Source organism: Sitophilus oryzae, unplaced genomic scaffold (assembly GCF_002938485.1).
Source record: "Sitophilus oryzae breed Bouriz unplaced genomic scaffold, Soryzae_2.0 scaffold_1442_pilon_pilon, whole genome shotgun sequence".
In the NCBI taxonomy this organism is placed as follows: domain Eukaryota; kingdom Metazoa; phylum Arthropoda; class Insecta; order Coleoptera; family Curculionidae; genus Sitophilus; species Sitophilus oryzae.
Window position 1 is genome coordinate 4578604 of NW_022146107.1, and position 25446 is coordinate 4604049.

At 33.6% G+C, this 25446-nt stretch overlaps 1 protein-coding gene across 7 annotated transcripts in view; it reads left to right on the forward strand.

Moving 5' to 3' along the window:
- Nucleotides 1–25446, forward strand: part of LOC115877098 (probable serine/threonine-protein kinase dyrk2) — a 53897-nt gene that overhangs the window by 17448 nt on the left and 11003 nt on the right. For 5 of the 7 annotated variants that reach the window (XR_004049283.1, XM_030893180.1, XM_030893183.1 and 2 more), the window contains 10 exons: nucleotides 2123–2267; nucleotides 4612–4730; nucleotides 10410–10528; nucleotides 10688–10783; nucleotides 12044–12274; nucleotides 12850–13008; nucleotides 13077–13189; nucleotides 13831–13946; nucleotides 14655–14777; nucleotides 14836–15512. Coding sequence is in view for 6 of the 7 variants with exons in the window: in XM_030893180.1 (XP_030749040.1) it covers nucleotides 2123–2267; nucleotides 4612–4730; nucleotides 10410–10528; nucleotides 10688–10783; nucleotides 12044–12274; nucleotides 12850–13008; nucleotides 13077–13189; nucleotides 13831–13946; nucleotides 14655–14777; nucleotides 14836–15512 (1898 nt within the window). In the remaining variant the exon portion in view is untranslated. Of the gene's footprint in view, nucleotides 1–2122; nucleotides 2268–4611; nucleotides 4731–10409; nucleotides 10529–10672; nucleotides 10784–12043; nucleotides 12275–12849; nucleotides 13009–13076; nucleotides 13190–13830; nucleotides 13947–14654; nucleotides 14778–14835; nucleotides 15513–25446 lie in introns of all 7 variants that reach the window. The other 2 variants (XM_030893179.1, XM_030893181.1) reach the window with 2 other exon arrangements.

Genomic DNA, 25446 nt, shown 5'->3' on the forward strand with positions numbered 1-25446 from the left:
ATATCCATGTTTCGAACGATTCAAGGTGATTCATCTCTTGAACTTTCAGTGTCGCATGTTTCTGCTCCGTATAATAGGATTGACCAAACATATCACCTGACGAGCTTAGTTTTCAACTCAAGGTCCAATCTGGGGTTCAGGAAAACGTTCTTCATTTTTAAAAATGCATTTCTCGCTTGTTCTATTCTGGTTTTTATTTCCATGTCGTTGTTCAAGATGTTAACTGTCCAGGACCCCAAATATTTGAACTTGTAAAACTATTCTGAGGTATTGCCGTCTATATTTAAGAGGTATAGAATAGTATATTTTGTGTATGTATAATTACATTTCTTCAAAAAGACTGCCTGTTTTCAGTCATTTTACAAAATGCCAAATCGAGGTCTGGCAGATTATAAAAAGATCGCAGTTTAGTTAGCTATAGTTATAGGTATATTGAATAATGCCCGCTTTAATAAAAATACTACATATTTTACTACTCAAAAACAATATTTAATGACCGAAAATTTTACTTTGTGTGATTTACGTTCTTTAAAAATATTGGGAACATGACACAGATTGCTCTTTTAAAATTAAAATTACAAGTTATTCAGTTATAATGCCATAAGATCGAAAAAAGGGCGTCATGGGCGGCTAGGGAATGGCAATCTATGATAATTTTGTCGAGGTCAAGCCCTAGATGTCACTACTTAATAGACTAGTTATTAAAATAATAACTTGTCTATTTTCTCAATAAATTGAGTTTAAAATATTTGTTTGTTTTTTTTGGAAAATTGTGAATTAGCATTGTTTAAAATACGTTTTTTTTTCTGAAATACCGGGTGCGTCTCAAAAGTTGTTCTCCTTTATAACTTTTTCAGAAAAAAAAAATAGATTTGGTATGTTAGTATATGACATAAATTACTATTGATTGACGTATTCAATTGTTACAACTTTTGATTTTTCAATGGCACCCTCGGTATATTTTTACTTTATTCGATAGAAAACGACACTCTGAATAGATTGAGATATTATATGTCAACTTTTGACATTTTCGCATATTATGGTTTATATGAAATTGTAACATACGGTTCATAACGACAATTTGACTCGAAATATCAAGTGTGTGGTACCAAATTATTCGTAAAAAAATGCTTTTTCCAAATATGCTAATGAGCCACCCTTGTTTCATTTGAAAAAATTGAGATATGATAAAAATTACGATTTGGGCATCTTTTGACCGGCCAGGACAAGACACGGAAAACATTAGACGATCCAATATATTTTTCCAAGGCTCCTTGATTAAAAATTAGTGTTTTTAACACAGCCATGACACTCTAGATTGAAATTTAAAATACAATTTTTTTAAGCGAAAATGTCAAAAGTTGACCTATCATATATCATTCTATTCAGCGTGTCATTTTCTATCGAATAAAGCAAAAATATACCGACAGTGCCATTTAAAAATCACAATTTGTAGACATTTCCGGTAAAATAGAAAGTGATCAAAATCGATTGAAAACGTCAATCTATCCTAATTTATGTCATATTCTAACATACCAAATCTCGTTTTTTATCTGAAAAAATAAAACCACTTTTGGAGACGCGCCCGGTATAGAAATGAATATTGTTTTATTTTAAATTTCGCTCCTCTAAACAGAATTCCAGGAGGTAATTCTAGATGTTTAGTAATCTATACAAAGAAAATATCATACGATCCAAAAAAAAACGGCGTCAAAGCCAGCTGAAGAATGACAATCGATGATAATTTTAGCGAGGTGAAGCCCTAAACGTCATTAATGGTGCTTACTGCCAGTTGACGTTATGAAGGATATATTTTTTTTGATATTGATTTAAAATTATTTCTAAATAGTATAGTTTAAAATTCGAGAATTTTTTTTTTTCGAAATAGATTTGTGTCTGGAAACGTTCTATCCTTTTTTAATCTTTCTGTAAGTTTTATGTCAATTTTTAGAAATGGCGTCTCATAGATTGTCATTCCCCAACCCTCATGGACGTTTTTTTTCGCGGTATCATACGGTATATTGAGTTTAGCAATGTTACGTTATAAATAAATTATTTAAAATTTTTTTAATCAATATAGAGGTGATGAATTTTGACTCAAAATTTATTTTTTGACTTACAGGCAGCCTACCGTGTAATGTGAATGCAGGAGAATCGTCTAGGGACCTCTTTGATGACGGTAAACGCCCTAAAGACATTAAGGACAAGGACTATACTGTTGTAGATATGGAAACAGAGGGTCTTCTAGAGAATGATCATCTTCAAAGGTATATTATTTCGATTATTTTCCGTTTTCTCAATTTTTATTATGAGTTCTATTTTTTATGGGCAATTGAGTTTTTAACAAAATTTAGATTTAATTGTGTACATATAGTACGTTTGTCAACTGTCCTCTATTCTAGAGCAAACTTTAAAAAATATTCGTCTATCGCCTATGCCGCCTATTAAAAGGTCCGATTAAATTTATATCTCCGAAACTAAAGTTTCAAAAAAAGTCATACTATACTAGAAATTCATTTACCCAGTAGTAGTTATAAAAAGCATTTTTGGTAAACTCTGTCTCAAATAGTTTCAGAAAAAAAATTATTTTTTTTAAAAGGTCCGTTTAAATTTATATCTCCGAAACTAAAGTTTCAAAAAAAGTCATACTATATAGTCACTGCGACCTTAAAGATCTATTGTGCCCCCTTCCTTGAGTCATCACACATTCTATAACCCATCATACCCCTGTTGTAGAGGGGACAGGGTATTTCCCATCCTCCTCGGACAACAGTTCTTCCTCCGAGGGTACACACCCTTCCACGGTTGGTGTTTGGCCCTCCGTGCCGCCCTTCACAGTCGAGGAGCTTGCCTCCGGCTGAGGAAACCGCAAGGTGGAGCTGTCTCCATTTTCTCCACCTCTTTAACTTGGTTTCTCCTTAGACCTGATACCGGTGTTGTCCCGTATCTATAATAGAGGATATGTCCCTCTTTCTCTATTGCCCCATGGATTGGAGGTCAATTCCTATTGTGAGGACCTGACCATGACCCTCCTCCCTCCAGTTGATGACTCGCCAACTCGATGTCCTTACATCGAGTTCTGTCGCTGGATAAGGCTCAGCAGGTAGGTGGTGTCTTTCCCCTTGCTCCTCGGCAGAAAGACCGTGATGGCCGCCCCTTTAGGCGTTGATACGAGGCATGTTTTTTAAGTAAGTACCGTTTTGCGATTCCGCCGCCGCAGCGCTACGGTCGGCGTTCCGCGCATGCGCGCTGGTTACCTACATCTCTTGTCTATGCACAGACGCCAGTACAGTCTGATTCTTCATTGTATACGTTGTTTATTGAGTGTTTAAGATGCCTCCGACAATCGTGAGCCCCGCCGATTGTGAAGTACGGGCTGTCATACGATTTCTTAGTGCTAAAGGCGTAAAACCGATCGATATTCATCGTGAGATCTGTGAAGTTTACGGACAAAACATTATGAGGGATGGAATGGTAAGGAAATGGGTGAGAGCATTTAAAGATGGCCGCACAAATGTGCATGATGAAGAACGGAGTGGGCGTCCTTCGGTCGTTAATGAAGATTTGGTGCAGAGAGTGGACGAAAAGGTGAAAGAAAACAGACGCTTTACAATTTCATCATTGTGCGACTACTTTCCTCAATGTTCTCGTAGTGTTTTGTATCGCATTGTGACCGAGAACTTGAATTACCGGAAATTGTGTTCACGTTGGGTTCCGAAAATGTTGACGGATTTGCACAAAACCCAACGTTTAGCCGGTGCATAGACTTTCCTTGAGCAGTACCACAATGAAGGTGAAGATTTTTTAGACAAAATTGTTACTGTTGACGAAACATGGGTGGCCTACGTCACACCAGAATCGAAACAACAGTCCATGGAATGGCGACATTTATCATCACCCAAAACAGTGAAGTTTAAGCAAACAATTTCTGCCTGGAAAATCATGTGCACAGTTTTTTGGGACAGAAAAGGAGTATTGCTAGTGGAGTTTCTGCCTCGTAATGAGACAATCAATGCAGCATCTTATTGTGAGACAATGAACAATCTGCGCCGTGTAATCCAAAACAAAAGACGTGGCAAGTTGAGTAAGGGTATTGTTTTGCTGCATGACAATGCCCGTCCACATGTGGCTAATCGGACCAAAGATCTCATCAAATCTTTTAAATGGGAAACTCTAGATCATCCCCCATACAGCCCTGATCTGGCGCCCAGTGACTACCATTTATTCCTGCACTTGAAGAAACACCTGGGCGGTCAGCGTCTTCAAGACGATAACGAAGTCAAAACAGTTGTGATACAGTGGTTAGCCAGTCAGGCGGCAGAATTTTATGAGGAGGGTATTGAAAAACTGGTGCCACGTTATGAAAAGTGCCTCAATATTCACGGAAATTATGTAGAAAAGTAGATTAAGGTACAGGCTTTCATGTAAAAATAAAATTATTGCGATATCTTTGCACGTTTTTTTTAATTCCAGAACGGTACTTACTTAAAAAACATGCCTCGTATTAGGTCATCGTTTTCTCTGTTACCCGGTTTTGTAACATTTTCTGTTTTTTTTTTCTATTACCCTTCAAACATTATAATCATTATCATAATTTATTATTAATTATAGGAGTTACGAAGAGAGACATATTCAAGCCAGTAGTATCCACAGTAATAATCAATCTGAAAACGCAATTGTAACATCTGCAGCACACAAATACACTACCAAAGCCTCTTTGCAAATACAATGTAAGTACATAAGCTTTGGCGTCACTCGTTTAGTATATCGTATGATCGAAAGAAAAAACGGCGTCAGCGATGGCTATGAAATGAAGATCGCTGTCATTTTTAATGTAAAATTATATGGAAAATGTTATCGATCGTCATTTCCAAGCCAACTGGACGCCTTTTTTTCGATCATACGGTAGGTACACATATTGCGGTGTTGATATACGGGGTGGTCCAAACTGTATTCTGGGGAACTTCGTCAGCATATTCTGCAGATAAAAATAAGTAAAAAAGTTCGTATTAGTAAAAAGTTCGTGTATCCTTAAATGCTTAGTTTCGGAGATACAGGGTGTAGAAGTTTCATTTTTATTTCGATTTTTTCTGGGAGTCTGGGAGTTTTTTGACATGAGAGAAATTTGATTTTGATGTCAATATGACTCCTATTTGTAGAGGGCGCCCCCGACATATTTTTAACTGGTTTGAAGTAGTGTTAGTTCTTCTGTATACTCTGTTTTTTTTCTCAGGTAAGGTTTCGACAGACGATGACAGAAAAAAAGCAGATGACGTCCCATACCAATCTATTTATTTTACTAAAAAAAGTTTCTAATAATTTTTAAGTTATCTATGGATGGGTTTAAATATAAATCCGTCATGCGTCGTGTCTTGTTGTTTTTAACCAGTTTTATTGGTTTATTTAAAAAATGACAGATCGTATTTCAATTTTATTGGTTTGATGGAACGATGAACGACAAACAGACGCCGATGCGTATGAACTCGCCGTTAGATTTTTGTCATTTTTGACGCTTGTCAAAGTCTTGCCAAATTATAGGTTAGAATTTTGTGTCAACTTTTGTTAAATACCCTGCGTTTTGGAAGATGATGCATTTTGATTCGTATTATTACGTGTGTTTTGTGTCTTTTGAAGTCAAATGGAGGAAAAATCGAGTGAAAATTAACTGTAGACCCAGAGCACAGTTTATGGTTAATACTCGCTGCCCAGGCAGAAAGTCTTATACACCAATGAAGTTGCCATCGATAAAGTTTGTAGACCATTTCATCGTAGAGTGAAGAAGTGCATCTCGTATATGGTAGAAGGATCAAACTAAACTCATACTAAAAACTGGAGTAGCTGTAAAATATCGACATCACACGATAGGTAAATAATGGATTTTAGTACTACAGAAAAATAATGTCAAAAGGTACTGGTTTAAAAAAATTAAGATTAAAGTTAATTAATCAACCTTTAAGGTATAAAATTTGGTAGGTGTTATTATTAATAAAATAGTTTGTTTTATTTACCTATGTTGTTTTATTTATTCCTGTGGAATATTACAAATTTGTATTTGTACATAAGTTATATTGATAAATATAATCATAAATGCGGGTAGTTTCATAAAGCTTGAAAGTAAATAATAGTTCTTTTTTATATTTTTTTGGTATGTAGTGTCTTGTTCTTGTTTGTTTTGTTTACACATACCGTTTTTATTAAATAAAATAACTCGATTACATTTTTTCAGTTTTATACAGTTTTTTTCACAATATTTTGAAGTAATCACTTGTGATCTTGTCAATCAAATTTTAAATATATCCTGCTATGCGTTCCAGTTGTACCAACTTATTTCTTTGTAAAATAAAATAAACTACTTTGAAATTAAAATGACAGACACATCTATCACTGTCAAGGATCTTCTCGTTGGACAGACTATACCTGTATAAGACTACTGAGTAAAAAAATATACATTTACGACGTTTTTTGTGTAAAAAAGACATCTTAGTAAAAATCGCTACTAGTAATAGTTTTCGAGATATTTGGAATCGAAATTATCAATACCTGTCATCATTGACATAAATTAAACATGTTTACTAAATAGACTAAAATAGTTTAGACTGAAATAATAAATTTGAAATGTTTTTGTATCTACTCAACATGTTCATTGTTTGTCAATAATGACGTATTGACTATTTCCATTCTAAATATCTTGAGAATGCTTGCTCGCAGCGATTTTTACCAAAAAATGACGGAAATTATATTTTTTCATTCACTAGTTTTATCAGGGTTGGCATGATTTAAATCAAATGATTTAAATCAAGTGATTTTTTTAATTTTAATCATGTGATTTAAATAAAAAAATCAACATTTTTAAAACTTTACAATATATCGAAAAATAACTGTAAAAGTTATAAAAATGTGTCCTAGAGAACTATAAAAAATATTTCTATAACATATATATCCTATATCTATTCGTTAAATAAAATGTTACACTTACTATTGTAACGTTTAAATACGTTTAATAAATCGAAAAAAATTGTTAATGTTATAAAACTGTATAAAAAATGATTTGTATAACACATATACCTACTACATATCTATTTATCAATTAAAAATTAAAATGTTGGACCGATTTTTGACGTAATTTCGTGTGAATCCATTAGACTTCTAAAGGGCAGGGATTTATTTTGAAATTTATGTACAAGTGACAAAAAAATGCTGTTCGAATACATTTCATTCGCAACCTCTAGTGCAGAAAAAGGTTCTTTTGATGTTACGACTATATCTTCAAATCGTTGTCAGAAAATATGCTGTTTTATATCTTTTTATTTTACGCTTTGACAAAAGATAATACTAATTTCATTCTCGACTTAAGACTATTTCCGAACAATAGTGTATTGTGTAAGGAGCAAAAATTATACTTTTTTTGACGATGTTGTACGTTTGACGGACTAGCGTAAACAGGGAGGCACAAAAGTACATTTTTACTCCGAGCAGAATATACTATATTTTTACAAATTAAACATTACAAATAATTTTTTAATCAATTCCAAAGGTTGGAAATAATATAAAAAGTAATGCCTTGTAAGTAATCGAGTAACAATTTGTACACTCGTTGAAATTGACGGTTAATATCAGTTTAATAATATATTTTTGTACTTTTGTGCTTAGGCGAAAAAGTGCTTTACTTTTATGCCTAGGCTCATCTAAAGGTTAAACCACTGCATGATAGTCAGCATGCATATAGAACGGGCAGATCCACAGAAACTGCTCTGAAACAGCAATTTGTGCCTTCTTGGATATTGCGGGGGCGTTTGACAATATACCACATAAGGTGGTCAGGCGATCTCTAGAAACAAGAGGGGTGAACAGAACTATTATTCGCTGGTTTTGGGAAATGCTGTCAACACGAACAGCAGAGGCTCAGATGGGCACCAAAACTGTAGCTGTTAAAACAACGCAAGGAACTCCACAAGGTGGAGTAACCTCCCCTTTGCTGTGGAGCTTGGTGGTGGATGAACTACTAGATGAATTAACTCTAGCTGGAATACACTGCATTGGGTATGCAGATGACATAGTCATGATCGCTCGGGGGAAACATGAAGGCACCTTGTGTGATATTATCCAAAGAGGACTCCGTATCACTGAGAGATGGTGTAGGACTGTCGGGCTGAGTATCAACTCAGACAAAACCGCGATAGTGCCATTCACCAGAAGGCGAAGTCTGAAAACTTGAAAAGAATCCAACTAGATGGAAAGGAAATACTGCCAACACAGGAAGTTAAGTACCTGGGAATAACCCTGGACAGTAAACTCCTGTAGAACAGGCATATTAAGAACACTACCAGCAAAGCCATAAAGGCTCTCATGATATGCAGAAGACTGGCCGGAAATAGATGGGGCTGCTCCCCTAACATTTTGCGCTGGATGTATACCATGATAGTAAGACCCATGATTACTTATGGAGCAGTTGCCTGGTACACAAAACTAGAGCAACGGACGGCAAGGCTAAACCTATGCAAAGTCCAGAGACTAGCATGTGTTTGCATCGCAGGAGCCATGAGAACCTGTCCAACAGCAGCAATGGAGGTCATTCTAGATCTAACACCACTGCACATTGTCATTGGTAGATATGCCAATGCGACAATGATTAGAATGGTCACTAACGGAATTAGTACTGGGAGAATTGTCAGATCAGGGGCTTGGAACACCCTCAAAAAGGAAATACCATCCTGCAACTCCCAGTGGACGATATGCCAAGAACGTACAACTTTGACAAACATGTCAATGTAGTATTGAGCAATAAGAAGGATTGGAAGAGCGAAACGCTTGCCCAGCAGTTAAAAGACCATACCATAACTTGGTATTCTGATGCTTCCAAAACCAATACGGGAACAGGGATCGGAGTGTTTGGGCCGAGAGCTAATTACTCCGAACCAATGGGCACTTACCCTAGTATCCAACAGGCAGAAATCTACGCTATCGAGAGATGCGTACAACTTATCTTAGATAGGAACTATCGGAAACAAGAAATAGCCATCTTGTCTGATAGTCAAGCAGCGTTAAAGGCGATCAACTCAGTATAAATCAATTCGAAATTGGTCAAAGAATGCATAGAGAAGCTGAATAAATTAGGCAAAGAAAACAAAGTCCTCCTACACTGGGTGCCTGCTCACCAAGGGATAGTAGGCAATGAAAAAGCAAATAATCTAGCTAGGAAAGGAGCGAACACTCCACTAACTGGACCAGAACCGTTCTGCTTTCCAAGTGGTAACCAACTCAAGGCGGAACTCAAGAACTTGGAAGATTCCATCCGCAACCTGGAATGGAAATCTTGCAATGGTCTAAGACACTCGAAGAAGTTTCTGAGGGCTTATGATCAAGAAAAATCACAGATCTTCCTGGGTCTGAGTAAGAACAGTCTTCGGATTGTCACGGGGTTTTTAACAGGACACTGTCTCCTCAATGAACACCTCAGTAGATTAAAACTAAGAGGAAACGGCGAATGCAGATTCTGTGGGAAAGATGGTGAAACACCAGTACACCTCATCACTGAGTGCGCCGAGACGACAACCATTCGTGCCATGAATTTTGGTACGACTGATATTGGAGATGGAGAACTACCCTCTATAAAACCGTCCCAGATACTGGCTTTTGTCAAAGCCCTGGGACTGTATGATGAGTTATGATTCAAGAAAGGGGGACACAATGGATCTGTAAGGTCGAAGTGATTAACCCCCCTCCCACTCATTCTAAATTCTAAAAAATTCTAAAATGCCTAGGCGTTGAAATTACAAAAATTAATACACTTGTGGCATTTCAAAAAAAATCCTTTTGACCTGAAGCGAGCGACTTTTTTTACAGAATATATTGGTGACCGATGTCTGGGAAAATGACACGCGCCGTAGAATTGTTAATGTTGTCAGTATTGGGCAGAGTTATGAAGATTTAGCCATTTAGGATAGGAATTTAATTGGACTTAAGTCCTAATTATTTAGAAATCCGATTTAAATAATGTTTTCTATTAAAATCAAAAAAATCATGATTTTTTCCAACCCTGAGTTTTATACAGTTACGGACGAAAAGTTATTACTATTCAAAACAGTTAAAATACATGTAGGTAGCGCCCCCTACAAGTAGGAGTCAAATTGACATCGAAATCAAATTTCTCATGTCAAAAAACACCCAGACACTAATTTTCATCCAAATATTCACATTGGTTCAGAAATTATTTGAAAAAAAAAACTAAATAAAAATGAAACTTCTACACCCTATATCTTCGGAACAAAGCAATTTAGGACATAGATTTTTATGAACTTTTTTGACCTATTTTTATCGGTAGAATATGCTGCCGAAATTTCCCGAATTCAATCCAGACCACCCTGCATAATAAACTTAAACATTAATGCAACGTTTGCCTCTTTTTTCAGCAACTCGTGCCTCAGCAATCTCAAATGTGGACGACCCCCTATCCTTGGACCTGGAAGGCGGATCTGACAAAAATGCCGACTCAAATTCCATAACTAAAATGGTACAGAGCAAATACTCGGTAATAAGGGCGGCTCCTTAAGGGTTACAGCGTAATTTAGGGCACTTAATATTGTTTTATTTTTAGTGATTTGTTTTTTTTTCGATGGTTTTGAGAATACAAACGTGTGGGTATGGAGTTTGAAGTATTTTTTACGGAAAATAGTTCTTTTATTTTCAGAAAGTGGACGAAAATGGGAACGCCCTCCACCAGAACAAAGAGAAAAAGAAGAAGAAGCAGGCCGATAAGAATGTGGTCGTTTTGAAGTCGGAAAATGTAAGTGATTTTTTTTTAATATCTGTATATGTGTGTTTATACAGGGTTATTCACATGTAGCCAAATGATTGGATTTTTAGAAATTGTGAGTGATAGTATCGTTGGTGGACTATTAGAGCTACGATTTAAAATTACTTTCAAAAGGTACAGAGTGTCCCAAATAAATAAAAAATATAAAAGTTGTATTTTTTTAAATGTAATACCCTGTATATTAAGTTTTTAGTTTCTACGATTAAAATGAAGGAAAATTTGATTAAGGTTTACTGCACTTTAATCTTATCATTTAAATATTTATTATTTTGTGAACATGCAGTAACAATTTTAATGCTTAATTTCTCTAGGCGTATTTAAGGTTTTAAAACCAAATATTGTACTGAAGTTTTTTTATTTACCAAATTTCGTGTAGCAATAATATTGCCTTACTTTAGGCAATAATTATACTACCTTAATCTAAAATGGCATTACTCCATAGGTATATTGGTCAGGTCTAAATTATAAGAAAATGCATTTTCTACGAAAACTTGAAGAGATAGGTAAAAAATGGTATAACACAATTTGATAAACAACTTAATTGTGCATCTGATTGTCGTAAAATATACAGGGTGTTCCATTTAAATTAAAGAAGTTATCGCCGTTGAAAGCTAGTAATTATTCTCACTCAAGACACTCTGTATAAGGTAGTGTCGCTTTTACTATTTCTACACAAAATTTAGTAAATAGAAAAACTTCAGTACAATATTTGGTTTTTAAAACTTAAATACGCCTAGAGAAATGAAGCATTAAAATTGTTAACTGTATTTTCACAAAAAACGTAAATATTTCAAAAACCGTAAGATTAAAGTGCGTTAAACCTTAATTAGATCTTCCTTTATTTTAATCTTAGAAACTAAAAATGTAAGAGGTGAATAACCCTGTAGATGCGTATATTTTTATATTCAGGACTGGACTATTTCATCAGCTTTTTAAGTAAACTATATCAATCATTATGAACGAATGGAAAAAAAAGTTCAAGTTTACTTGGAAAGTCAAGTCAAGTTTACTTGGAAATAGCGGTTGGTCTTTATTTTCAAGCCCACTCTGACACCGTTTTTTTTCGATCGTAGGGTAGTACTACAAAGCTGATTTATAAAAATCATATCTTTATCAAAATTAATGGCCTTGAATCATTTTTTTTCCTCTAATAAAAAAAACTCAGAAAAACTATTAGTTTGATTTTTTTAGTGTAACTACTCGTTTATAAAAATAAAATAATGCCAACAGATCGAGGGACACAGATCCGAAATTATTGATAACGTGGAACAGCTGGTGCATTACATCGAGGGAACCACGGAAAATAGTTTGAAATCTCGCTCGGTACAATCCTCCAAATCTAGGCAGTTCCATAAGCAGCACAATTCCGAAGATGGCGGTTCGAAAACCGGCAAGAGGAAGCACCCCAAGGCCGGCGGCAAGGAGAATGGCAACACCGGTACTGGACGTCATGAATTAAAGGTAAGATTGGCCAGTAAAATCGTTGTAAAGATTGTTTGTGCCACCCTGTATTTTTTTCGCTTCTTTCTTAGAATAAAAACATTAAGGAAGAAGTGTAATACTATGCATGCAGCGTAGACGGAGAGAGGGCCCTAGGGTGGGGATCCTTGACAGTTCTGTTTGGCGATTCATTTGACACATTTGAATTTGATTTGTAATTTTGTGGATTTTTCAGTCTTTACTTAGCTTATTTTATGTTATTTATTATTTACTAGTTGAAGCCTTGCGCATCCGCCACGACATCAGGAAAAACTTTTTATTTATTTTTTTTCATTAAATGAAAAACAAAAAATCCCGCGACGACAGTTTTTAGAAGAGCCAATTAGCTATCTTTTAGTAAAAAAAGCAACTTTCTAGAGCAAGTCGTTACTTCAGTAGAGATGACACAGATAAACATATCGCGCCCCACGTTGGGCGCTAAATCTATATTTACTCACAATTTTGTAAATATTTGTGGACTATGGAAGTTAAGCTTCTTATTTGTTTTATTTATAGCGCTATTGTTTTGTTTTACTATGATTTCTATGTTGTTACAGAAAAGCAACTCTCTTGGTGAAATTTCCGAGAGGAAATTGGGCAGAGAATTCGAAGCTTTCGGTGAGAAGAACGATCAAGACGACGAAAATGTCGTTTTAAGAACGAATAAAACTATCGGAGATAGAACTCGGGAAAGAAGATCTTGGGGAACCGTTGAGGTACATATTAACAACTACTGAATATTATGTTTAGTTGGTTATATAACTCGTTTTTTTTATTATTCTAGCCTTCCTCGTTTCAAACGTTCTATAACGCCACGTCTTTAGAAAATTTAGAAACATCAGCCGACAATTGGGTTGTGACCAGGCCAAAGAAGAAGAGCAAAAAACGACGAAACAGGTAATTGACTTATTATAAATATTGTCTATTAGACTTTATACAGGGTTATTCACCTCATTCGACGAGGAGTATTATAGCCACGCGATTAGATTTTTAGAAATTGTGAGTAATGGGATCGTCGGAGTACTACAAAAGCTACAATTTAAAATTATTTTCAAAAGGTATAGAGTGTTCCAAATAAATAAAATATCAAAGTTCTATTTTTTAAACGGGACACCCTGTATATTATTACAATTTTAGTTTCTACGATTAAAATAAAGGTAAATTTAATTAGAGTTTACCGCGCTTTAATCTTACCGTTTTTGAAATATGTAGTTACGATTTTGTGAAAATGCAGTAACAATTTTAATGTTAATTTCATTTCTCTAAGCGTATTTAGTTTTTGAAAACCATATATTGTACTGAAGTTTTTCTGTTTGTATTTAGTTTAGACCTCATTTATCAATATACTCATGGATTATTGACATTTTTGATTATTTTTAAAGATGTAACAAATTTCCAAACAGTACAGATGGCTAAATTAAATAAAATAAAATAAAGGACAACGGGTTGATTACAATGGGTTGACAATAATATACCGTGTGTGATAAAAAAATGCGAGTTTTCTATTTCATAATTATTTTGTTTTCTGTTTTGATCAGTGTGAGCAGCGCAAGCGCGGGTAGGCAGACTAGTTCAATGGGTGGCATGTCATCGAGTAACGATGAAAGAAGGAGCGGAAGAGCGGCATCACCTGATTTGGCAGTTGTTATTGTCGGTAAGTAAACAATTTTTTTTTTTGAAATTTTGAGCGCATTAAAAATACAGGTAGAATCTCTTTGATTAAAAAGATTAAAGGAGTATAATGCTATCCATATATTCATGCATGGTAGATGGAGGTATGGCTCTAGGACAGGATCCTTGACAGTTCTGTTTGACGATTCATTTGAATTTGATTTGAAATTTTGTAGATCTGTCAGTCTTCACTGGGCTTATTTTATGTTATTTAGTATTTATTCCACAACTGGTAATTGTTTAGAGGTAGTTAATCTAGAAGGGAATTGTATCAGAACTTAAATTAACAGTGACACTATTGCGATTTATCGAAAAAGACTGTATAGTTGGTTGTATAGCGTGCGGTAGATCTCTGTCAAAAATCGGGGGAAATAATGGAATAACTTTTCCCTAGTAAGTGACTATATAATATACATACGTGTAATAAACCGATCATTTATCAAATTCACTTAAAATTATTTTAAAATACTTAAAAAAAAATACTTAAAATTAGCTAATTATATATTTTTTTCTTGCATTTTTGCTTTTATTAACTACTTGTCAAAGAATTTAGATACGTCAATTTGACTTACCTGCTTCAGTAGTGTATCGGATGTTTGTGTTAAATATTTTCTTTCCTTAATTTTTTTATTCAAAGACTTTAGTGAAATGATTTGTCGCTTTATTATTTACATTTTTTTTCTCTCCTAAGGTGTTTCAAGTGTTAAAACTACCCGATCGATGCCACATAGCGAGAAAAGCAACGATTCCTCATCAGACGTCGACTCAGTTCACTCACTACCCATGGACGGACCCATATCTTACGCTGATATAGGTATAAAAAACATTATTCTGTTTAGAACGATTTAAACGTTAACAATTTTGATTTACAGCAAAGAACAGCGAGAAAAAGAAACCCAGCCCTGAAAAACAAGAACGCCCCCTAGTTATTACCACGAAAGAGAAACCTCAATCTCGTACAACTACTAAATCGTACGAAAACGAGTTCAAAAACTTACATAACCTCACTTCAAGCGTTGAAAAATCGTCTAGTTCTTCAACGTCATCCTCCTCAACTGTTAATATTTCTTCTAGTGTACACAAAAACGTTGTTCCCGACGTGCATAACATAAAAAGCTTCCCGGCTATTACCGGAACTTTAACGAAAAGTTCGAACACTGTAGTGTCTCACCAGAGCTCTACGACAACCATGACAACAAGTGATAAGGCTGTGCAATCTCCATTGACATTCGAGGAATCTTTTGTTCAAGAAAAATCCCCTCCTCTCGTTAGTAGTGTTACTAAGTCACAAGAAACAATTTTCGTAAGTGAGGTTATACACAGTACCCCCGTACCGAACGATCTGACGTTTACTGTGTCAACTAATACGATCTCCGCGTTAACCACGCCTACCAGCAGTAAAAAACCGAGTTCTAACCCTGTCAAAACGAAAGCTAACAAAGAAACGGTTAAAGCCAGTGTGCCAAATAGGGAGAGTTCGGCGATTCAAGTGAACCAAAGCGTGACGGCCTTCGTGAGCAGGCAGTGTGAAGTTCACAACGAATTGCCGGTGAGTAGAGTTAGCTTTTTACTAGATATGATAAAATGTGGATCGTTTTTTGTTACAATCTTTCTCAAAGGTTATTTGACGGTTTGTTTAAATATATTTTAGAATAATGTTGTTTTGGTTTGGTTTGGAACAAAAGGTTTACACAAAAGTTATTATATTTTTAACAATATATGTCTGAATAGCTAACGAAGGATGGTATAATATAGACAAAAAATGTATCCTCATTTTATTGTGCTTTTTGCTGCTTTTTGGTTGTGGTTTTTTGGGGTTTATGCTTCTTAGACTTGCATCACTTATTTTTTAGATTTTCTTATCAATTGCTTTTATTAGTGACATGCTAAACAGGGGCTAACTCATTTTTTTACATTTCTGTATTGCTTCTGCTCTTATTATTTACATACAGGGTGAGTGTTAAATAAGTGCACATATTTTCAGGGCTGGTAGATCTCGATAAATGAAAGATATTTTTTCTTTATTGTTTTTCAAAGAAATCCAAAAGATAGTTCATATCAAATAAACTTTTAGTCAGGTGGTTAAGCTTGACTTTTACATATTTTCTTTTAATCAAAATATTTTAGGAAACCAAAATAAATTAATTATAAATATATAAACAGTTATTATTTACATCAACAAAACTCACCTGCTTAACAGCACTTAAGGGACAAAGGGCCATTACTACCCTTTTCCCGTTCAAAATATTCTAATAAAGTTGCGATGAGTTTTTTACGGCTATTAAGCTATCTTGTACACTTCGCACTAAAAGAGGTTCTAAAGAACTTCTAAAAAGAACAGTGTTCGACTGCAAGGTCTGCTAGTCACAAATGTTAAGCTTAAAATATCACAAAATCACAACACAAATCATTTAAAACTAAAGTGTCAAAACGAATGACAATGTCAGGAAATAAATAAATAAATATGGCTACTTGACATTTTTTGCAGCAGAGCTACCCCCTGAATCCCCAGCGGGAAATTTAAATTCCAGTTAGTTAGCCCGGGGCCGAATACGTCCACTGTTGGCAACAATAAATTTGAAAATTGCGCCCTCGATTACGTAACTAAAAGTTTAATTGGTATGGAATATAGTTGAGTTATTTTACTTTGAAAATAAAATACACATATTTGCTTAAATTTTCAGAACTACTGATTTTTTTTCTGTGATTTTACTCCTCTAAATTTAATCTATTTATTATAGTCTGTGAAACGAATAACTTTGAATTTGACAGTTCCCGCGGGCTTTTCTAGTGTTAATTTTATTAGGTTAGCAACTTGCGGCCAAGCCATTGGGCCAAGCTGACGCAATGCCGTCTCTAATAGAATAGCCTAGGAGCGAGATTTATGACGTCACACTAGTTAGATACTACAGATTAATAACTATGTTGTAGAATACATGGGAAATAATTATTCCTCGATTTGTTGGTTTGTATTTTAAAAATGATATAGTTTACATGAAATATACATAATATACAGTTAATAAATACAATATATATACCTATTTATATTAATAAATATTTTGGCAGATAAACTATGAACCATACAAATGCAGCAAATGTTTTACAATATGACTGAAATCGTACTCCATAGTCAATGTAGATAGTTTTTGTGTTAAGAATAATAATTTAAAAAAATATGTGGTCATCTTTTGACAAGTTTATATTAGTTTATTAATTGCAGTAAACATTATAATATATAAATAAATTTTGTGAATGCAAATAATAATACATCACTATTAGTAGATATTGAATGTTTTTTGTTAAATTAGATTGATTTTCGAACCCCAAAATTTAAAATATATTTTACATTTTACCCATTATCTTATGTACCACCTATTCATTATTTGTATATTGTAAAACATTTGCTGCATTTGTATGGTTCATGTTTATTAGCCAAAGTATTTATTACAATAAATAGGTATATATTATATTGTATTTATTAACTGTATATTATGTATATTTCATGTAAACTATATCATTTTTAAAATACAAACCAAAAATACGAGGAATAATTATGTTTCCATGTATTCTCCAATATATTTATTAATCCGTATTATCTAACTAGCGTGACGTCATAAATCTCGCTCCGTGGCTGTTCTAATAGAGACGGCATTGGTCTAATATTTAGAAATGTCAAAAGCTGATGACATTTTACTTTTGTCAATTATGACATTTCGCGTTGAGTTTTGCAAGAAGAGGAAGAACTGTCACTTGTTTTATTATTTTCCTTTTCTATTTCACGAAAGTAAAAAGAGTTACCTATCTGATTCGTTCAGGCTAGTTCAGGCACTCAATTTAAAGAATATCAGTAACTTTTTTGACAGAGGGATTTTATATTTGCCATGTTGGTAAAAAATAACGGTCAAAATTCAAAGTTATTCATTTTATAGACTATACCTATGATTCTATATAATCAAGCTATTACCTTTTTTAACCGAAAATAAAAAAAAGATCACAATTTTTTTTTCACAAAAAAATACCAGTTTCCCCTGCGATCGAAATATACCACACATAAAAATATGTATATGCACTTATTTAAAACTTACTCTGTGTAGTTTCCTAATAATAATATGATTTCTCTAGTGTTAACACTACTCCTTTAAACTTCTTAAAAATATTTAAAAATCTAAGATCTATTTTCTATTTATCTGTTGTATTATTTAACCAGTGTTTTTTTTGTTTTGACTAATTTTTAAAAATAAATCGTTACTTAATTTTTTTAACTTTAAGTCAAATTGTTTTTAAGTATGTAGTAGTTAATAAATTAGACATACCGTTTTTCCTGTCAGGCAAGACGCATTAAGACTAACATACACTGGAAGTTTTACCTGCGATTTTAGATCAGTTTTTGTTAAAGCCAACGATTTTTCTCGATCGTAAGTTCTCAAAAATTTCTTCCAGTGTCTTAGACCATTGGAGGATTCCCATTCCAGGTTACTGATGGAGTCTTCCAGGTTCTTGAGTTCCGCTTTAAGTTGGTTTCCACTTGGAAAGCAGAACGGTTCTGGTCCAGTTAGTAGAGTGTTCGCTCCTTTTCTAGCATCGTTTGCTCTTTCATTGCCCTCTATCCCTAGGTGAGCTAGCACCCAGAGTAGGAGGACCTTATTTTCTTTGCCTGATGTGTTCAGCTTCTCTAGGTATTCTTTGACCAACATCAAATTGATGGTTACTGAGTTGTTCGCTTTTAGTATTGCTTGACTATGGAATAAGATAGCTATTTCCTGTTTCTGATAGTTCCTATCTAAGATAAATTGTACGTATCTTTCGATAGCGTAGATTTCTGCTTGGGGTAGGTGTCCATTGGTTCGGAGTACTTAGTTTTCGGTCCAAATACTCCTATCCCTGTCCCTGCTTTGGTTTTGGAAGCATCAATATGCCACGTTATGGTCTTTTACCTGCTGAGTAAATGTTTCTCTCTTCCAATCCTTTTCATTGCTCAATACCACAGTGAGGTGTTCCTCAAAGTTGTACTTTCTTGATATGTCATCTACTTGGAGTTGGAAGAGTGGAATTTTCCTTTTGAGGGTGTTCCAAGCGCCTGACCTGACAATTCTCCCAGTACTGTTTCAGTCAGTGCATATACAGGGTGTTTCAAAACAAATGCGAAAAACTTTAGGGGGTGATTCCTTGTTCAAAATAAAGGGTAGTTTGCTTTATAAACGTTGGGTCAAAAGTCAACCATTAGGGAGATATCGCGGTACAAAGATGGCGGAAAGATAATGTTTTTATTTTTTATCTTGAAAACGAAAAGAGATAGACTAATAAAATTTTATGGAAGCGTTACTGTTATGAAAACACACTTTCTGGTAATTTTTTCACTTTTTTAAAATGAGTGGAAGGGGTTGAAATAAACTACCCCTATCATTCTTGTTAACGAAATTTAAAGAAAAATCTTATCAAACACATGCAAAAATTTAATTTGGATAGTTTAGTTTGTTTAGGAACTTTTTTATCTCTTGTGTTTTTTTGATAAAACTCACCGATTTGAAATTAAAAAATAAAATGTAAAGAATTACATGTCAGGACAAAAAACATTTTTAGATTAAGAATCTAGTGATAATAACGATAATAATAATCATCTAGATAATAACGTATTGCAGTAGAGTAATGTCAAATAAAATAATATTAGGAACATCCTAAAAAATAACAGCGGCCGACTAGATTTTTTCCTAAAAAAATTACAGCAGCCCACTAGATTCTTTATCAGAAAATGTTTTTTGTCCTGACATGTAATGCTTTACATTTTATTTTTTTAATTTCAAATCGGTGAGTTTTATCAAAAAAATACAAGAGATAAAAAAGTTTCTAAACAAACTAAGCTATCCAAATTAATTTTGTGCATGTGTTTGATAAGATTTTTCTTTAAATTTCGTTAACAAGAATGATAGGGGTAGTTTATTTCAACCCCTTCCACTCATTTTAAAAAAGTGAAAAAATTGCCAGAAAGTGTGTTTTCATAACAGTAACGCTTCCATAAAATTTTATTAGTCTATCTCTTTTCGTTTTCAAGATAAAAAATAAAAACATTATCTTTCCGCCATCTTTGTACCGCGATATCTCCCTAATGGTTGACTTTTGACCCAACGTTTATGAAGCAAACTACCCTTTATTTTGAACAAGGAATCGTCCCCTGGAGTTTTTCGCATTTGTTTTGAAACACCCTGTATAAAGGAATCAAGATTTAGATTGGAAAGTGCCCATAAGGACGATGTAAATACTATTTGGCGCTATTTTTACAATGGTCGCTCTCCAAAGCTTTTGATAATTTCGGAGCGGTTCGTTCTTTTTTCCGGAATTATGTCGCATAAATATTATTTATTCAAATTTATTTTCTTTTAATTTTTTTAATAAAATATTGTGTGTTGTATATTATAAGAAATTTTTATTTTATTTAAGGACATGTATGAAATACCTATGATACATTGCAGACCGACGTTATGCCACGATCCACGATGGTTTTTGCAGTTCACAGTTCACACAGCTTTTTAAGGTTTTAATGCCACTTTTTCACAATTATCACGGGTTTGAGTAAATAAAATTTAATTTAAACTCACAAGATAGCAATAATTACTTTAAAAATGGACGCTTTAAACACTTTTCAGTATTTTTTCAATGAGGGCAGTTTAAATTTTGAAAGATTTTATATTTTTTTATGATTCTGACTTTGACAAGAGAACATTATTTCTGTTCTTTGAATAAGAAGACTAAGGAAGGAGCATAATGCTATCCATGTATTCATGCATGGTGGGCGGAAAAAGCACTATAAAAGCACTTTAGAGTGGGGATCCTTGACAGTTCTGCTTGACGATTCATTTGACACATTTGAATTTGATTTGAAATTTTGTGGATTTGTCAGTCTTTACGGAGCTTATTTTATGTTATTTATTATTTATTCTACTACTGATAGTTGTATAAAGGTAGTAAATCTAGATGGAAATTGTGGCAGCACTTAAATTAACAGTGACACTATCGCGATTTATCGAAAAAGACTCTAAAATAGTTGGTTGTGTAGCGTGCGGTAGATCTCGGCAAAAATTGAGTCAAATAATGGAACAACTTTTCGCTAGTAAGTGACTATATAATATACATACGTGTAGTAAACCGATCATTTATGAAATTCACTTAAACTAAATTATATATTTTTCTTGCATTTTAGCTTTTATTTACTACTTAAACTACTTAAAAATTTTGATACGTTAATTTGACTTACCTGCTTCAGTAGCGTATCGGATGTTTGTGTTAATAAATACTTATTATAACTTATCTATTTTTATTAGAATTATATATTTTTATAACAATTTTAATAACTACCAACATTTATTCACAACGTAAAATAAAATAACAAATTATTGAGTCTACCCCACGTCTACCCTACATCATACCATCATAGTTTTACATTTTTTAAATAAAATTAGAACGGCACTGATAAACCGGAATTTAAGTTGGCCATATTTGAGGCCCATCGCGGTGTACCTAAGATTTTTGATATGCTCCTTCCTTAGTCTTCTTATTCAAAGTTTCTGTTCTTGTTTAAGGTTGTTCTTAGCAACCTCTATAGCAGCGCCAGATCCCGTACAACGTATCCGCCCCAAAACAATAATAAGTTTTGGCGGTAAGCCGAGCATTCCAATCTAAACTTGTTTTCTTTATCTATGAGTCAATGCTGATTCTAATCATTTTCACATTGACATATCTACCGACGATAATGTGCAGTGGCGTTAGGTCTAGAATGACCTCCATCGTTGCTGTTGGGCATATTCTCATGGCCTCTCAAAACTCTTTAATATAAACTTTTTACCTCAAGTAATGTAAATAATCATCTATTCATTGGTTTTATCTTCATTTTCGGAATGGAAAGAATTAAAATTTCTAATTAAGGTTATTCTAGTTCAAGAATTTTTGTGCTAACGAAATTTATAAAACAATGGTTTTCAATTTTCAGTTAACTACTTGTTATCAGGTAAAATTCAAATGAGTCATTGTTAAAAGCGACGACATTCTAGTACGCAATCATGAAAAATATTGTTTATTAGGTTTTTTTGATAAGGGACTTGTTTTTATTTTTATTATCACTATATATCTACTCCAAGTGAAGTATTTCTTTTTTTTTTCACGAATCTAATATCCAATATATTTAGAAAGTATATAATTTTGTTTGATAGTTTTAATAATAAGTTCATAGTGATGGGTTCTAGATATTTAGCAAATGTTAAGGTAAGCATATGGAGAGGTAAGCTCAGAGAAATAGGAAGAACTACCAATTTTTTTTTTAAATTGTTATGATTCATTTTTAATGACTGTTATTTACATTATCTATAAGTACGTCCTTTATGAAAATTCGATTTTATTTTGTTTCTTATAAAGCCAAACAAAAATATAGGCAACAACTTTTTTATTTTTGGAGATAGAACGTTTATTAAGAAGTAGGTACAAGTAGGTATACAGGGTGTCAAAAAAATAGTGTATCTATCTTCGGTGGGCGATTCTACAGATAAAAATCTACATAAAATGCTAATGTTTATCTCTGTCGTCTCTACTGAAGTAACGACTTGCTCTAGAAAGTTGCTTTTTTTACTAAAAGATAGCTAATTGGCTCTTCTAAAAACTGTCATCGCCGGATTTTTTGTTTTTCATTTAATTAAAAAAAAAATAAAAAGTATTTTTTCTTACTGATGTCGTGGCGGATGCGCCAGGCTTCAATTAGTAAAACATAAAGTTCCTATGAACGTATGCCTTAAAATGCTTCCGTAGGAAGTTACAGCCCTCGCAAAGGTGAATAAAAATAATATAATATTTTGTTTATTTTTAAGAACATTAGTAAACCGTTTTTCTTGAAATTTGGTACTCTTACACATATTTTAGTGCCAAAGAGAATAGCGATAGTGTAAAGTTCCGTAACAGCCCTGAAAGGGTACTTTCCATTAGGGGAGAGTACTTCTGGTGGTACTTCTTTTATCCTTATAGATACAGTAATTTTAACACATATGACATAAAAAACTAGGACTTTTTATGTAAAAAAAGGTGCTCTAAACGAAGAGCACGATACGGTGAACGGTTTTCAAGATATTTGCGTTTATAGATTACGATGCATCGATTTAAGTATTGGCGAAATCATGAGACTAATTTATTTAAAATTTCTTTTCATTTGTCCATTTATAAAATCGAGACATCGTATCGTAACCTTTAAACGTAAATATCTTGAAAACATTTCATCGTTTCGCACTAAACGAAGAGCATGTTTTTTAAGTAAAAAAGTCCTAGCTTTTTATTTCGTTAAAGTTACTGTATCTATATGGATAACAGAATTACCATCAGTACTCTCTACCCTAAAGGAATTTTACACTATCGTCATTCACTTTGGCGTTAAAATTTGTCTAAAGATACCAAATTTCAAGAAAAATGGTTTACCAATGTTCTTAAAAATAAACAAAATATATTATTTTTATTTAACCTTTCAAGGGCTGTAATTTCTTCGGGAAGCATTTTAGGGCATATATGTTCATAGGAAATGTTTGTTTTATTTTTATCTGTTGAATCACTCACCGAAGTGAGATGCACTATTTTTTGACAGCCTGTATATCTGTACAGGGTGGGTCAAATTCGACGCTTTTAAATGGAAACACCCTTTTCTATAGGAGATAGACGAAAACTAATATGGGTGTCTGGAGCTCAATTTTTGTCAAAAACATGTTGGTGAAAACCGCATATCGATATCTGTTACCGTTTCGGAGTTACGGGGTGTTTTTCAAAAATATGCATTTTTAATAAATCGCTGTAACTTTTTTGCTATGGAAAATTTTGTATTTTTATGAAAACTTTTCTAAAGCGCCTTTTTACGTAGAATTTAATGGTTTAAGTATAATTTTTTTTAAATTAATAATTTAAGAATTATCAACGGAAAATTTGATTTTTTATATGGGACACCCTGTATATTTGATATTTATTGAAAATAATTTAAAATTACCTTACCAAAAATATAACACACTTGATATTTTGCTCGATTCCTCTTCGAGATATAGAGTATATAAAAATTCGCCGGCTTTAAATAAGTAGGCTTTGAACGGCACCGGCTGTAATGCAAAAAAATTCTAGCTGTGAGCATCAATTAAAACGAAAATAATATTTGCTATGAGAGATGCAGAATTTTATAACAATTTAAAATATATTCAACATCAACACATTTAAACTATATCTAATAACAATAAAAATAAATAGCAAACCAAGGCATGAGATTTTGCTACAGGTGTTCGACATATCGACCGTCTTCTGTTATGGACAGACGGGGCAGTTTTTAAACATTTCTCGCGAAATTCATTAACTCAGTGGGGGTGAAAGATACCCTCTCATAACTGCTAAGTATTTTTAATTCTTGTCTAGATTATACGGAAGAATAAGGAACCTTTATTCTTCCGCAAATATATCCATAGGATTAGATCCATGGGCACTAAGTCAGGCGGCCTCGGCGGCCAACGGCTGGGATCTTGGTTAGCTATCCAATTATTCTTGAAATTGGCTGCAAAAATTTGCTGATAACTTCAGCGTTCAGAGGCGGTGCGTCGTCTTGCTGGAAAAATATGTTTTCGAGTTCCATTAAGGGCATATCTTCAGTAAGGGGTCCAAAGTTGTTGTTAATCTAAAGTCCAAAGTCTACTAGTTAAAAGTGCGAACTTTTAAAAATTCTGTATTTCGAAGGGGATTATAACAAAATATCAAGTGTGCTATATTTTTGGAAAGGTAATTTTAAATTCTTTTCGGTTAATTAAAAATATAGAGGGTGTCCAAAATAAAAATTCAATTTTTCTGTTGATAACTCTTAAATTATTCATTTTAAAAAAATTATACTTAAACCATTAAATTCTACGTAAAAAGGTGCTTTGGAAATGTTTTCATAGAAATACAAAATTTTCAATAACAAAAAAGTTACAGTGATTTACGAACACACAGTTACAGCGATCAACGAAAAACACCCCGTAACTCCGAAACGGTAACAGATATTGATGTGCGGTTTTCACCATCATGTTTTTGATGAAAATTGAGCTCCAGACACCGATAATAGTTTTCGTCTATCTCCTATAGAAAAGGGTGTTTCCATTTAAAAGCGTCGAATTTGACCTACCCTGTACATTTTATTATTTAACTAATAATACTAAAATCGATGCCATCGTAACCTTTAGACCGTCCGCACACGGATCGTTTGGCTTTCAAAGCAAGAAGAAGCGTCTCGAACTCTTTGACACCCTGTATATCTGTACAGCTTTGGGCGACAATATCTCAAGATTTATATTCTGTACATTTTGATAGGCTCAATGTACATTCTTAAGATGCATTTGTATTTATATTATAACAATATCATATACGCATATTCCCAAGAAAAAAACACTTAACCAAAAGCAAGCACTTTCAACACAAATCCATCTATCATAAACCCATCTTCTCAACCTTAT